This window comes from Onychostoma macrolepis, chromosome 11, assembly GCF_012432095.1.
Source record: "Onychostoma macrolepis isolate SWU-2019 chromosome 11, ASM1243209v1, whole genome shotgun sequence".
Classification (NCBI taxonomy): Eukaryota; Metazoa; Chordata; class Actinopteri; order Cypriniformes; family Cyprinidae; genus Onychostoma; species Onychostoma macrolepis.
Genome location: NC_081165.1, coordinates 26,364,860 through 26,380,381, shown reverse-complemented (window position 1 = coordinate 26,380,381; position 15,522 = coordinate 26,364,860). Strand labels below are relative to the sequence as shown.

The following is a 15,522-nucleotide window of genomic DNA, read 5'->3' as shown; positions in this document are numbered from 1 at the left end:
TGCTTTTAATAAATGACTTGCTTGTTTATTTGTCTTGGGCTCTCGGAGAGCGCCGAGGACACAAGCGCGGCCCCTGCGGGTCCATTGTTTTGCAAAGAAATTACCAATTAGACTTGTTTAAATGCAAACCAAATGAAGCCCGATTAGAAATGAATATCAAATCACTTAACTGACAATACAAGCCACTTACGCTTTATTTTACAGAGGTAATCCAGTTGCTCAAGTTTGGAGGGTTTGATGGAAGTCATACTGAGGTTGTTTTCAAATACTTGAAATTTAAAATAAAATGTTTATTAGGTAATATTTATTATTACGCACTTCAGAAACACGTCACCTCTTGACACCTTAACAAAAAATACCCCTGCTGAATTTCTAAAAATATATTATACATTATTATACAACACTGTTTTAAAAAATTACAGAAAAATCAACAAAAACGTTTCCAAAACCAGGCCTTAAAAATGCTTTTGAACATCATATTAACTTTGGTGTCTAATAATAATGTGTAAGTTTTGGTGGCATTTAAAAATTACATGATCAAAAAAGAAGAGTGCCTTAAAATGCTCTAAATATATGTATTAACCCTTATTAAGTTTAAATTTAATTTATATATTTATTAATTTTTTTTTAAAATTTTAAATTTTGGATTTATTGTACCTGTGTTTAACAATGGTAATACCTGCTTGTTATTTGAAAAAGTTTAATAAAATTCAATTTTAAAAAATTTAATAAAAACAATTTAATTTAGCTTACTTTTATGTATTAATTAATTAATTAATTTAATATTTGTTAATTTTTTTATTATTATTCTTTTCAGTTTTGGATTTACTGAAGCTGTAACAGCAATAATGCCTGTTTATTATCTGAAGGGAAAAAAACATGCCTTAAAAAATTTAAAACTAGAGTAATTGAAAAAAATTTAAAGACAATTTAGCTTAGTTCTGTAAGATGAGTCAAAAATCATCAGCTCATTTGAAAGAAATTTTAATACTAATCTTCATTGTACCCCATAAATATGTATGTATAAAGGCATTTAGACACAAACATGTTCTTAAAGGTTAGAAATAATAATCATTTACAAATTAAATGCTGCAAATGCTTCAAAATCCATGGAACTGAAAGTGTCTCAGAATATGAACCATAAAGACTGTTCATAACTTCACGCAAACAATCAAATAAACCAAATCAATGAATGAGACAGTATTTAATTCTCAAATAAACTTCCACGTGTCAGATTTTGGAGAAAAGCAAAAATGAATATTTCAGTTTGCAATTCCATAACCTGTTTCTATTATCCACAAGCTGAAGAATTTCAATACATTGGGCCATTTTGTGTAATGCAGGCTCCAAACATCTTATACAAAATAATAATAACAAAAATTAAAGTATATCCCAAGTTTAAAGCCATTGGATCACATGATTTTAAACAAAAGATTTTTTGAGATAGAAACACTGAGTGATTACAAAACTGTCTAAAAAAAAAATAGACAAAAATCAGACCTGTATTAATTACAAAGACAAAATATAACCTCATGAAATCATTTTGAAATGCAGTAGGATGAACCTCACAGAAATAATCAAGAACGGCTCATATTTTAGAAAGAATTAATTTGCATAAAGAAAATGCCTGTTTTAGGACAATTAAGATATTTAGGATTACCATAATAAATCACATTCTTGACACATTTTGTAAAATTCACTCTGAATTCCGTCACCGTTGACGTGATATGAACGAAAACACATGCAGCCTTAAAACATGATCAGTGAGAACAGAAAACGAAGCCCAGTATACAGTATTAATTCTGTTATTATTCACACGAGCAACTTCATCGAAACGTGGCCTTACGTCTCCTCAAGGTTTAGTTCGTCACGATAGTGGATTCATTTACACACATACATATATAAAACCCTCTAAAAGCAAACGCAGTTCAATAACGGATATGGTAAAAAATACAGGATTCTTACAAATAACAACTTTTGAGAGGTTTTCCCCAAAGTGTCCGCATGAATTCTTTTTTAGCATATTTTGCAGTCACATATTACATTATTGTTTCTGCAGGCCACTCTGGAGAACCCTCGAAGAACCGGAAGTGATATTCGTGGAATCCAAGCACAGAACGGTTTTCATCAGGCTTCTGATTCGCCCTTTTTCTGCCCCTCCTCTCCTGCGTCGCTGTCCTCTGATTGGCTGTTGCTAAGGACCAAGAACTGTCCATCAGCAGCTGGTTGGCCGGGTCGACTAGAGGCGGCTATTAAACGGCTTTGTTCTTCGAGATCCTGTAAGTTTGAAGAACACGGTTTACATTTTTTTTAAAGAAATTAATACTTCAATTCAGCAAGGATGCTTTCAATTGAGCCAAAGTGACAGTAAACACATTTATAATGTTACAAAAGATTTCTATATCAAATAAATGCTGTTCTTTTGAACTTTCTATTCATCTGTGAATCCTGAAAAAATATATATTTCACAGTTTCCACAAAAATATACATTGATAGTAATGAGAAATGTTTCTTGAGCAGCAAAATCAGCGTATTAGTATGATTTCTGAAGGATCATGTGACACTGAAGGCTGGAGTAATGATGCTGAAAATTCAGTTTTGATCACAGGAATAAATTACATTTATTATACATTTACATAATATTTTAAATTTTAATATTATTTGACAATATTACTCTTTTCGCTGAAGTTTTTTGATGCAGCCTTGAGAGACTTCTTTAAGAAACATTAAAACAACGTACAGATCCCAAATGTTTAACCTTACCTTCTCTATCTGCTTTTGTTTATCAAGTTGTTCCTGTTGTTTCTCCTTGGCTTTGTCCAGCTCTCTCCGTTTCTGTGTGGCTTTGCGGTCCTGTCAGGGGAAAAAAACCCCCCAAAAAAACATGCATCTTCGTGCATATCATCAGCATTATCAATTTTATTTGACCTGGCATTTCTGCACAGATCGAGTCATTTGAAATCAAATAAATGAAGAGTTTTCTCACCCTCTCAGAGTGGAGGGCGATCTGCTTCGCAAGTCCAACACTGTCACAGATCTATTATTCAAGAGCATCAAAATCACCAAGATCAGCTTAAAAAAATCTCTAAAATATCCATATTTTTTAAATCAGGTCTATGTACACACGTCCTTATTAAAGTAGAAAAAATAAAAGGTTTCTCAAAATAAATAAATAAAATAGATAATATAATATTATTTATAATTACAATCAAATGATTTTTAAATATATGTTTATACAGACTACAAATAAATAATATACATATATCTTATATACATAAATATATGTAAATAAATTATAGCATAACTTAATATAATAATATATAACAATATTTATTTATATTATAACTATAATATGTATGTGTGTGTGTGTGTGTGTGAGAGAGAGAGTAAATTATAGCTTCGCTATATTAATATTAAACATTATATAGTAATATAATATATAAATATATATTATTATAGTATTATTATTATAATATTATATAACATTAAATTATTAATGTAAGAATAAATTATATATTTAAGTATACTAAAATGTTTATGTATACTATATGGTATAATGTAATATATGAATATAATATTACGTAAATATATATTATAGTAATATTTTATATTAATAATAATTATTTTATTTTATAATAAATATTATTTTTATAATTATTCCATATTATTATAAGTAATATTAAATTATTATAAGAATTTATAATGATATATGTAATATAAATAAATAAATTATACTACAACTTACATATATATATGTAACTTAATATATTAATATTATATATTTTAATAGAATATTTTAAAAATATATATTTATATTTTAATATTTTACATAAATATTTTATACTAAATAAATAAATATACATACATATACATATATAATATATACACATACACATATATACACACGTGTGTTTGTGTGTGTGTGTGTACAGTATATAGATATATATGATATTGATACAGATATATATGTATATTCATTACTAAGAGATCAAGATATTTGTACCTTCTCTCCATCATTGTTTGACTCAAAGACGTAGCAGACTGTAACGGGCCGTCCGTCCACTCGTCCTCCTGCCGTCTTCAGCACAAAACCAAACAAGCGCTTGTTCTCCTGATGTGAAGCACACAGCGCAACGCTGGAGAGAGGAAACTGAGGGACGACACAACAAATACTGACTTCAACACTGGACTCGGTCTGAACATCCAATATGAGTCTTTCACTGTTTGACCGAAAAGTAAATATAAATTACAAAACTGTTAAATAATGGGTTAAGGACCTACCCGTAGTCTTGTGACTTGTGTCTGTGGGTCAATAAGCCTACAAATAAACAAACAGAACATTTTAAGAGACATAAAACTACAGTGAAAAACACATGATTTTCACATTCTCTTGAGTGTCACTGCCACAATATGGGTGGTTCTGCACCAGAGTTCAATATTTTGGTTTGGGGACCCCAAAGTGATGCTTCACATAGTTTAGTGACTTGGATTGAGACAGGATCAGTTCAAACAAACAGCGTAACTCACTTGAGGCATTCACACGTGACGAGCAGATGAGACTCGGTCATCCTGAAGATGTTGTGAATGGCTCGCGCTGCCAGGATCTGTCTCATGGTCTCATAGATGACGTCTGTGCTCTCCGTGGCCTTCACCTCCATGGAGCCCAGGAACCGAACGATGAACAGCTGGTGCAGAATCGAGTCTGAAACGACACGAGAGACTCGGTCTGACTTCACATCAACATGAAATCAAAATGGAGAAATGGATTTTCTTATATATGTGACCCTGGACCACAAAACCAGTCTTAAGTCACTGGGGTATATTTGTAGCAATAGCCAAAAATACATTGTCAAAATTATAGATTTTTCTTTTATGCCAAAAATCATTAGGATATTAAGTAAAGATCACGTTCCATGAAGATATTTTGTAAATTTCTTACCGTAAATATATCAAAACTTCATTTTTGATTAGTAATATGCATTGCTAAGAACTTCATTTGGACAATTTAAAGGCGATTTTCAGATTCCAGATTTTAAAAAAATAGTTGTATCTCAGCCAAATATTGTCTGACAAACCACACATCAATGGAAAGCATATTTATTCAGCTTTCAGATGATGAATAAATCTCAATTTCGAAAAATTGACACTTAAGACTGGTTTTGTGGTCCATGGTCACATATTATATATTGTGCACGTATAAAAACTGATTTTATCATCTTGCATCACAATGCAATACCTTGATAATACTTTTCTGATAATGTGACCAGACTAAAAATCATAATTTTATAAAATCAGATGAATATATATCAAGTCCTGGCCTACGTTATGTCCCAGAATATTCTATTTCACCAGAAAATACATGACATTATGTAAATTAAATAAACTGCAAATTGCATTTCATATGCAATTTAAGCTATTTAAGAAAATACACATAAATTTCAATTCTGTCATTAAAAGATAATTAAACATGAAGACTTTTATTATTTTTTCAAACGCATATTCTAATTATATATACTTGTAATTGTTACTTTTTTTTTTCTTCTTTTTTTTTTTTACTTTTTTTAAATGTCTCTTCTGCTCACCAAGGCTGCATTTATCTGATTTAAAATACAGCAAAAACAGTAAAACTGTGAAATATTATTACAATTTAAAATAGATGTATTCTATTTTAATATATTGTAAAATGTCATTTATTCCTATGATCAAAGCTGAATTTTCAGCATCATTACTCCAGTCTTCAGTGTCACATGATCTTCAGAAATCATTCTAAGATGCTGATTTGCTGCTCAAGAAACATTTCTATTTACTATCAATGTATATTTTTGTGGGAACTGTGACATGCGTTTTATTTTTCAGGATTCCTTGATAATTAGAAAGTTCAAAAGAACAGAATTTATTTGAAATAGAAGTCGTTTGTTACATTTTAAATGTCTTTATGGTCCCTTTGATAATTTAATAATTTATTTCAAAACAAAATCCTACTGACCCCAAACTTTTAAACAGTAGTGTATACATATTCTTTTATCAATGTACCTTCACTTTCTTCAGATTTTGACCCTCCAGATTCCCCAAACGGGTTGGTCCTTCTTTCAGTAAAGGGAAAAACACAAACCAGTGCTTAATAATTCCCTAATAACAATCAACAGTAAATTGGCCTCTTTTTCTAATAATTTTTTAGCATTCATAAACATAAGCCAGAGATTCAAGCACAGACCTGCCCTGAGCGCCGCTCTTAGCCTGACTCGTGTGCTCCTCGCTGACGGGTGAGATGATGTCAAACTGAATGGGCGTGTCCGGAGCCACCAGCGAATCCAGAGACAGAGACGACAGCGCCGGAGACTCGGAGCCCGCGGAGCACTGACTGCCTGAACGCCCCGTTTTGGGTCGACCTTGCCTTCGGGGGCAAAAAACACCAATGCATTGAGACAGAAAACATGGAATAATTTACAAAAACATCCCTCTGATGAGGCAATGGATCCTCTGCAGTGAATGGGTGCCGTCAGAATGAGAGTCCAAACAGCTGATAAAAACATCACAATAATCCACACCACTCCAGTCTAGCAATTAATGTTTTGTGAAGCCTAAAGTTGCATGTTTGTAAAAATTAAACCCATCAAGATCATTTTAACTTCAAACCATCATTTCTGGACAAAATATTAGTCCATAATCCATAATAACGCTTCCTTCAGTGAAAAAGTCCATCTACTGTCGTCTCTCACATCAAAATCCAGCCACATATTTGTTTAGAGCTGTTTTGTCTTTGTGTTTGCAGATTTCTCTCCTGATTCAGACCAGACCACTTTTTCACTGGAGGAAGCATTATTATGGATTATGGACTCTCAAAAGCAAAAATATGAAGTTAAAGATGTCTTAATGATGGATTTGTTTCAGCTTTTATCTTCTCAAGACATTAATTGATGTACTGGAGTGGTGTGGATTATTGTGATGTTTAAATCAGCTGTTTGGACTCTCATTCTGACGGCACCCATTCACTGCAGAGCATCCATTGCTGAGCAAGTGATGGAATGCTACATTTCTCCAAATCTGATGAAGAAACAAACTCATCTACATCTTGGATGACCTGAGGGAGAGGACATTTTCAGCTAATTTTCATTTTAGGGTGAAGTATTTCTATTAGTGAGATGTTGTGCTGACACTCACGTGCTCGGTCTGAAACTCTCGTGCCGCTGTTGGAAGGATGGTGAAGGTGTTACAGCCTCCAGAGCCGACTGATTCACTCTCGCTGCGATTTCCTGCAGACACAAGAAACATAGACTTAAAATCGCATTAAAGATACTTTATTATATTTGCAGAGGTTTAGGTTTTCATGCATGACGGTAAGAGTAAATCTGAATTCCACACTCACCTCTGGGTTTTCACTGAGGTATATCCTCTTAGAGATGTTGTTTATTGTTGCAATCCACTAAAACAAAAGAAAAACCATTTGAAATATTTCTAATTGGTGAATCTGTTGAAGCCAATTAAAAGCATGTTTGCAGCATCATTACTCCAGTCTTCAGTGTAACATGATCCTTCAGAATTCATTCTAATATACTGATTTGCTGCTCAACAAACATTTCTGATTATTATCAATGCTGAAAACAGCTGTGCTGCTTCATATGTTTTATAAACTCACATTTTTTAGGATTGTTTGATGAATAGAAAGTTAAAAAAAACAGCATTTATCTTAAATAGAAATCTTTTGTAACATTATAAATGTCTTCACTGCCACTTTTGATCAATTTAATGCATCCTTGCTGAACAAAAGTAGTAATTTCTTTTATTTTGTGATTAAATGTTCTTTGTTTTTCAAAGCTGGATCTCCTTATTTACATAATTTTATTCATCTGTTGCTATGGATGTTTAAAAACAAAAATAGCAGGTTGTGTTGATTTTCACATATGCCATGTATATGTTGTTATTTAAGAATCTGCATAATAAAAAAATAAAAAAAGATGGATCTCCAAGTGAATGAGATTCAACCAAAAACAGTCTCCTCACCTCCTCACAGTCTTTCCTGCTCTCCGCCTGTAATATGACAGCCCTGCGGCACACAGAGAAACAGCCATTCACTGAAAGCAGTGACTCAGAATGACTCAATAACTGGCAGATGTACTGAGAAAGGATAAGGCATCCATTTACTCGCCTGATAAATATTCATTCGAGTTTAAACTGGATCAGCACTTGAGAATTCACTGGCAGCACTGTAGTGTTTACTTTTCTCAGTACTACACTAAAACCAGGCGAACAGGAAAAGTAACCAAACCATTTTGGGGATTTTAGATTTCCACCCTCACCTTCAGGCCATACAAGATGTAGATTAGTTTGTTTCTTCATCAGATCTGGAGAAATGTAGCATTGCATCACTTGCTCAGCAATGTATCCTCTGCAGTGAATGGGTGCCGTCAGAATGAGAGTCCAAACAGCTGATTAAAACATCACAGTAATCCACTCCAGTCCATCAATAAATGTCTAAAGCTGCGTGTTTGTAAGAAACAAATCCATCAAGATATTTTAATTTTAATTAAGAGTCCATAATTCATAATAATAATGCTTTCTCCAGTGAAAAAGTCTATCTCCAGTTGTTTCTCACATCAGAATCCAGCCACATATTGGTTTAGAGCTGTCTTGGACTTGTAAACAGTGCTTGATCTGTGCAGATTTCTCTCCTGATTCAGATGAGATGAATTTTTCACCTGGCTGGAAGCAATGCTTTAAATTTAAAATCGCATTAATGATGGATTTGTTTCTTACAAACACACAGATTTTGGCTTCTCAAGATGTTACCTGATGGACTGGAGTGTTATGGATTATTGTGTTTTTATCAGCTGTTTGGACTCTCATTCTGACGGCACCCATTCACTGCAGAGCATCCATTGCTGAGCAAGTGATGCAATGCTACATTTCTCCAAATCTGATGAAGAAACAAACTCATCTACATCTTGGATGGCATGAGGACGAGTACATTTTAAGAAAATTACAATTTTCTGAGTGAACCGTTACTTTCGTAACCATAGATGACTATAGCAATACTGCAATAACTAATTATTGAAGTATATACGGTAGTAAGAACTGCACAAGACTTACTTCTTGCCGTCAAACGCTGTGATCTGAAAGCAGAAGCGTCGGTCCTCACAGTCCACCGCCATGACGGAGCAGTTGTCGATGTCCATAACGAGACCTCCGGCCACGTCTCCACGCGACTGGCTCATGAGGTTTCCTCCCTGCGTGAAGAAATACTGACGCTCCCAAGTAAACGACACCAGACCCGTTTTACTGGCGGGAGAAGCATGAGACGATTAGAAATGCAGACGACTGAAACACGGAAATGTTGACTCGGTGGCTGATGCTGTTGTACTTGCGAGTGTTGAGGTAGCCAGCTTTGCGGGTCAGGTTGCGGTTCACCGGGATCTTGTTGGGGTCCGGGTCAGGCATGTAGAGCGGGTCACTGGCTGCTTTCAGGTCTTGAATCGCCTGATCCGTGGCTTCAGCGTCGCTGTCCATTTCCCTGCGAACACTACGAGCACAAAGAGAACAAAGTCAGGCTCACAAAATCCATTAACTAGTTTTCTCACTTGCAATAGAACACATGCAAACAAAGTACATTTATTTATTGTATTTAAATTAACAACTGAAATGTGCTTTTATGCAAATATCATGCAAAGAATATTTTATTGATAAGGGCACTGAAAAAAGAAAGTTAAACATTACTGAAACAGGAATGATAGTGTGCACTACTTTACATACTGTATAAGATACACCACTGTTTCATTCATTCATTTTTGAAAGAAGTGTCTTCTGCTTACCAAGGATTTTTTGTATGTTAATATATTTTTAAATGTAATTTATTTCTGTGATCAAAGCCGTATTTTCAGCATCATTGCTCCAGTCTTCAGTGTCACATGATCCTTCAGAAATCATGCTAATATGCTGATTTGCTGCTTAAGAAAAACTTTAAACATAATTTATTTGAAATAGAAATTTCTGTAATATCATAAATGTCTTTACTGTCACTTTTGATCAGTATAATGTGCCTTTGTTGAATAAAAGTATGAATTTCTTTTAAAAAAATTATACTGACCCGAAACTTTTGAACGGTACTGTACATACTAAAATTATTTTGGCAGATAGGGATCATTATTGACTCATAATTAGCTTTACGTAATGCAACTGATATGATGACATAACAGATGCAACATCATAAATCTGTACCGTTTGCCCTTTTCCACTGTTAACATTGAAATCAGGTATAAAAATAAATAAATAAATAGTTAATTGTTTATTACCTATCCTAACCAATAAAGTTTGAATTAGAAAAATAATCTCTGATATCATCTGTTTACAATATTGTAATATGCAGCTGATAATTAACCAAACTAATCAGGCTGATACTGATATATGCACCGATATATTGTGCCTCCCTATTAAAAAAAAAAACGTAAATCAATACTTATAACACAACTAACATGTCATAAAATGATAAAGTTTTATAAACGTTTTGTTATGTATTATGCCAGATGCTTTCGACCTGTTTATGGTGAAATAGCATTATTTATATATGTCTATGTAGATTCATCACTAAACCATCCAGGTGTTTGAAACTTTCCAAAAAATTTACTTTTTATTAAAATCACTGAAATATTAAAAAAAACTTTAACAAGACGTTTCAGTGTCTATCCAAACACCTTCATCAGTTGTAAAAACAGGAAATAACTCTGGCAAATATATCCACAAAGGTCACATGATCAACAGACCTATACAGGTCATATGACTATTCATTGACATATGATTATTTATATACTATTATTTTATTTCATATTTTTTAATAAGTTTTTATATTTGCACTTTTCATTTTCATTTAGTTTAAGTTTTAGTCATTTTATGTCCTTTGTAATTTTTATTATTTTTTTATATTTGTTATTATAAATAATATATACATTTATAATAATATTTATATTTTGCTATATAATAAATATAATTTATATTTTTCTGTTTTAGTTTTAGAACCTCAGTTGCAACATTTCAGATTTTGTTTTATTTTGTTAAATTTTCATCTAATACAAATCTTTACATCAGTTAACAAACCAGTTTTTTTTTTTTTACAGTTAACAAAACCAGCATTGGTTGAAACTCACTTCTGCACGCTGGTTCCGATGTTGGTGAGAAACTCCTCCCACTGCTGCGTCAGATTCTCGGAACCCAGTTTGAAAAAACTGATCTAAAGAAAAGCAAACAATAATGAATTATAAAAGGACTCTAGTATTATCAGATGTGGTTATGAATGGATAATGAGGGTTATAGTTCATGTTTGACAGCTGCATGATCACCTGCGCCTGCATGTATCCCAGCAGCGGCTCCAGCAGCGCGATCTTCTTCTTGTACTGCAGCATGTTGAGCGATGCGAAGTAGTGCATTATGGTCTCGTGCTGTTTTTTCCTGGACGTGTAGACGTCCTCCATCACTTCATTCTTCACCTGCATGATAGGAATTAAATATACGACAGGACATGATATTAACAATTGGATGGTGAAAAGTCTCTCTATACACTCAATAAAGCAAAGATTATTATACGTTTTGAAAAAAATAGTTCAGTTCAATGTTACTTGCTTTTTCTTTGTTGTTTGTGAAATTTCTAGCAATTTCTGAGTTAAAATTGTTTCTACACCAATTTTTTTTTCTGGTGCAGTTAAATGCAAAAATAAAAGTCCTTGGTGATATCAGTAAAAAAAAAGATTTCAAAGTAGTTTCAGCTAGTTTCCCATTCAACATTTTTCATTTTCATTTAGTTTGATAACCTGATAAAACTGAAATAAAAATGAATAAATAAAAAAAATTAAAAATACAACAAAATTACTAAAATGATAGCCCAAAATTAACAAAAGCAGAAACATAAATATAAAATCTAATTCAAAATATTAACAAAAATATAGTAGTAGCCTATATCAATGATACTAAAATAAACTGGAGCAAATTTGATGTAAGTTTATGATTTGGAATAACATGCACTGATGAATTGTTCACAATAAGATCAAAATGTGCATTAAGAAAGTATGAAAAGTTTTTGAACTTCATCTTGACTTTTATCTACAGAATAGTGAGATATTTGTCTAATATTTTCTTGTTTTTTGTCCTAGACAAGGACACAGGTACCTGCCAATGTCTCAGAGGAGCAGATGCTCATCTATCGGAGGTCAGTGTGTGTTTTAATAAATGGGCACATTAAAACACACACGTTACACTCTTCTGTGTCATTATCAAGACAGCAAACCAACCAGCTGTCAATAATAAAATTCTCAAAACGCCACACCTTCTCGTTCTCCTTTCGTTTAGACAGACGACTGTATCTGTTGATGGCTGCGTCATGATCTGAAATCAAATATGTTGCACACAATGAAGCAAAAAGTAATGGTTACATTATCATATTATGCAGCAATTATGTAGAAAAAAAATAAAGTGCTTACCATCACTTGAAATCTGAAACACTTCCTTCAGGATGACAATTTCTAGAGACAATTAGAGGAGGAAAATAAATGTGTTATGGAAGAGATAATTCACAGTCAGTCAGATTATTACACAAGGAGTATTATAGTCAAAATAAAATGAATCTAAAACTCCTAAATAATCATTTTCTTTACTTATATTTTTACTGAAATAAAATATAAAAATGTAACATTTTTATTTCAGTAAGTTGCAAATTTCTAATTTTTGTTTAGTTTAACTTGATGTGCTAAAATAACTAAAACTAAAATAAAACTAAAACTATTTTTATTAATTAAATTAATTAGAATGAAATGGAAAAATAAAACTAAAAACATTAATAAAAAGTATAAAAGTATCTCAGTGACACTAGAATAACACTGTATTACACAGCTGCTTAAATAAATGACTAAATGGGCATGAAATATTAATATACATTTAAGTGACATTTTTGTAAGAAGACAACATTACACAATTTTATTTAGTTTAACTTGATATACTAAAATAACTAAACTAAAACTGAAAGATAATAATACTAGAAAGAACCCCCCCTTTTAATTTAAGAATTAAAAAGTATGATAGTATGTTAGTAATACTAAGATAACACTGTATTACACAGCTACTTAACAAATAAATTACTAAACGAGCATGAAACATCAATATATAGGTAAATTACTTTATATGTGAGAAGAATGTGAGCATTAACAGACATGAAACAAAATATAAATTAGATAAAAAAAATTAGTTATACAAAGATACTTAAACCTAAAACTAAGTTACTAAAACTATATAGACATTTATAAAAAAAAAAGTACAAAAAAATGCCTTTGTATAATTAACAATCATCATACAAAAATATTTGACCACAGAGTAGTAGACCAATCAGAATGAAGTATTCTAGAACGCTCTACCCCCATAATGCACTGCTGTCTCCTACCTCTCAGGTCTCTCTCCTGAAACTGTGTGATGGGGAACATCATGGCGTCTGCGAGCTGAGTGGAGAGAACGGCGTGACACGAGCTGAGCTGAAACAAAACACAGAGAATCACGCGTGAGTGAAATCACACACACACACACACACACACACAGGACCTTCATTAGTGACTGATGTGTTCTGACCTCATCAATGACTTTGGAAAACTGCTGCAAAGTGGAGCTCATGACCTCATCATCACCGCCCAGAGGAAAACGCTGCAACAGAGACAGATATTGAACTATAACACGGAACGGAGAAGAGAACTTAAGAAAGCTGAGATATTATGTATAAAAAGATCACCTGTTTCTCGTAGTCTTTCAGTAATTTAGACGTGAGATGTGTGGCAGCACTCAGTTCATTCTGAAAGGAGAAGCACACGAGTCTCATAAAAATGAAAAAAAAAAAAAACATGCACATCATTTGTACCCCAAAGTCATAAAAATGGTTATATTATGCATGAAAAATAATATTTTTTATTATGAATATGAATATTTATTCATTCTTTAATATGATTTTAATATGATTTAATAATATAAATATTCGTTATGTATTTATTATTAATAATAATCATTTATTTTACTTAATACAAAATTCTTAAATAACTAACCATTTTAAAATCTCAATCATTTATAATAGTATTATATCTCATATAATATAATGAATATTTATTATTCTTATTAACATACTGATATTCTCATTGATAATAATTTTATAATAATATCAATATATACAACAGTGTTATTATATCTTATATAATAAATATTTATTATTATTTAATTACATTATTATTAATATTGATATTATTATTGACAATTATAATAATAATATCCATATTATACAATATAATTATTATCTCTCATATAATATGAATATTTATTATTATTAATATTTTATTGTTATTAAGAATAATTAATAGTAATAATATATAATGCTATTATCTCATATAATAAATATTTATTATTCTTTTAATATTATATATTATTGTTGTTGTTAATAATAATAATAATAATAAAAATATATGAATAATATATATTGAAATAAATAAATATTTACATACATAATCGCCCTAAAAATGGGTTTTATCTTTTGGTTTTGGTATGCAATGTGATCATGACAAGATCTTGCCAGGTTGTGTGTGATTCATCCATTAAGACTTACGTTACAGTCACTATTATAATGTAATTACTGATCATATATCATATAGCATGTTCTCACCTGGGCGTCGTAGATTCTCTGCATGGCTTTGAAGAGCTGACTGAAATAACTGGATATGGCTGCGGTGTCTTCCTCAAAAACACCGAGCAGAGAGCGAGTCTGGAAAACACCAGCACTGTTCAGACATGACTTTAATATGTTATTACTATCATAAAATGTGTTGTTTATTAACAAATTGTGGATGCATGTAAAACAAGGCCTCAGATTTTATTTTTGAAGCTCAGTTGTGAGATTTCACACTCAATGTGACACTAAAACAGAGTGATGCAGAATCTTACAATACAAATGTGAACACATTCATTCACTCTGATTGATGAGTTTCAATCTGATCTCTAATTACAACATTGATCATGTAAGTAAAGCAATGCTTAGACCACCTTACTGCAGTTTTCTTTTCTATTTTTGACATGATTTCAGATTCATCTGTTTTCTAATAACTGATAATTGCCAAACCCAATCCAGCACCACCCATCAAAAGCTAAAGAGCTCCAAATCAGACAGAATCAGTCAGATCAAACCATCAGGATGAACAGAAACACGGATAAACTCATGATCCGCACTGTTTAACAGCGTGAGAAGCGAGGGCAGCAGATGTTTATTATGATCAATGTTTATTTATATATTTCTGTTAGCTTCTTGGCTAAATGCTGCTGATTTACCTGCGGACTGTCCTCCAGAGTTTCCTCTATCGGTAATTTATCGATTCCCGGCATGACTGCAGATTAACCGCGAGCGCAACGAGCTATTTAGATTATTATTCAGAAACAAAAATCACAATGTTATAATGTTGATCTTCGCTTTATTCCTGACAAATCAACACCCACCCGGATCCGCCCACAAACGCGGAAGTCCCG

General features: G+C 32.1%; 1 protein-coding gene across 2 annotated transcripts; it reads right to left on the bottom strand.

The window, feature by feature from the left end:
• Positions 1-1,185: 1,185 nt before the first annotated feature.
• On the bottom strand, positions 1,186-15,517 carry appl1 (adaptor protein, phosphotyrosine interaction, PH domain and leucine zipper containing 1). Of its 2 annotated transcripts, none has more exons than XM_058792443.1 (22): positions 15,328-15,517; positions 14,669-14,767; positions 13,754-13,813; positions 13,597-13,668; positions 13,415-13,502; positions 12,462-12,503; positions 12,308-12,366; positions 11,328-11,474; positions 11,136-11,218; positions 9,359-9,517; positions 9,088-9,276; positions 8,002-8,044; positions 7,367-7,423; positions 7,162-7,253; positions 6,215-6,394; positions 6,034-6,086; positions 4,528-4,702; positions 4,282-4,318; positions 4,004-4,150; positions 2,987-3,037; positions 2,764-2,853; positions 1,186-2,277 (listed from the first exon to the last, which is right to left on the bottom strand). In XM_058792443.1, the coding sequence occupies exons 1-22, from the start codon at positions 15,379-15,381 to the stop codon at positions 2,128-2,130; spliced, it is 2,127 nt and encodes a 708-aa protein (XP_058648426.1). In that variant the 5' UTR covers positions 15,382-15,517; the 3' UTR covers positions 1,186-2,127. The 2 variants fall into 2 exon arrangements, with proteins under 2 accessions (XP_058648426.1, XP_058648428.1); XM_058792445.1 differs by having other exon boundaries at positions 6,034-6,083.
• Between the last annotated feature and the right edge of the window lie 5 nt (positions 15,518-15,522).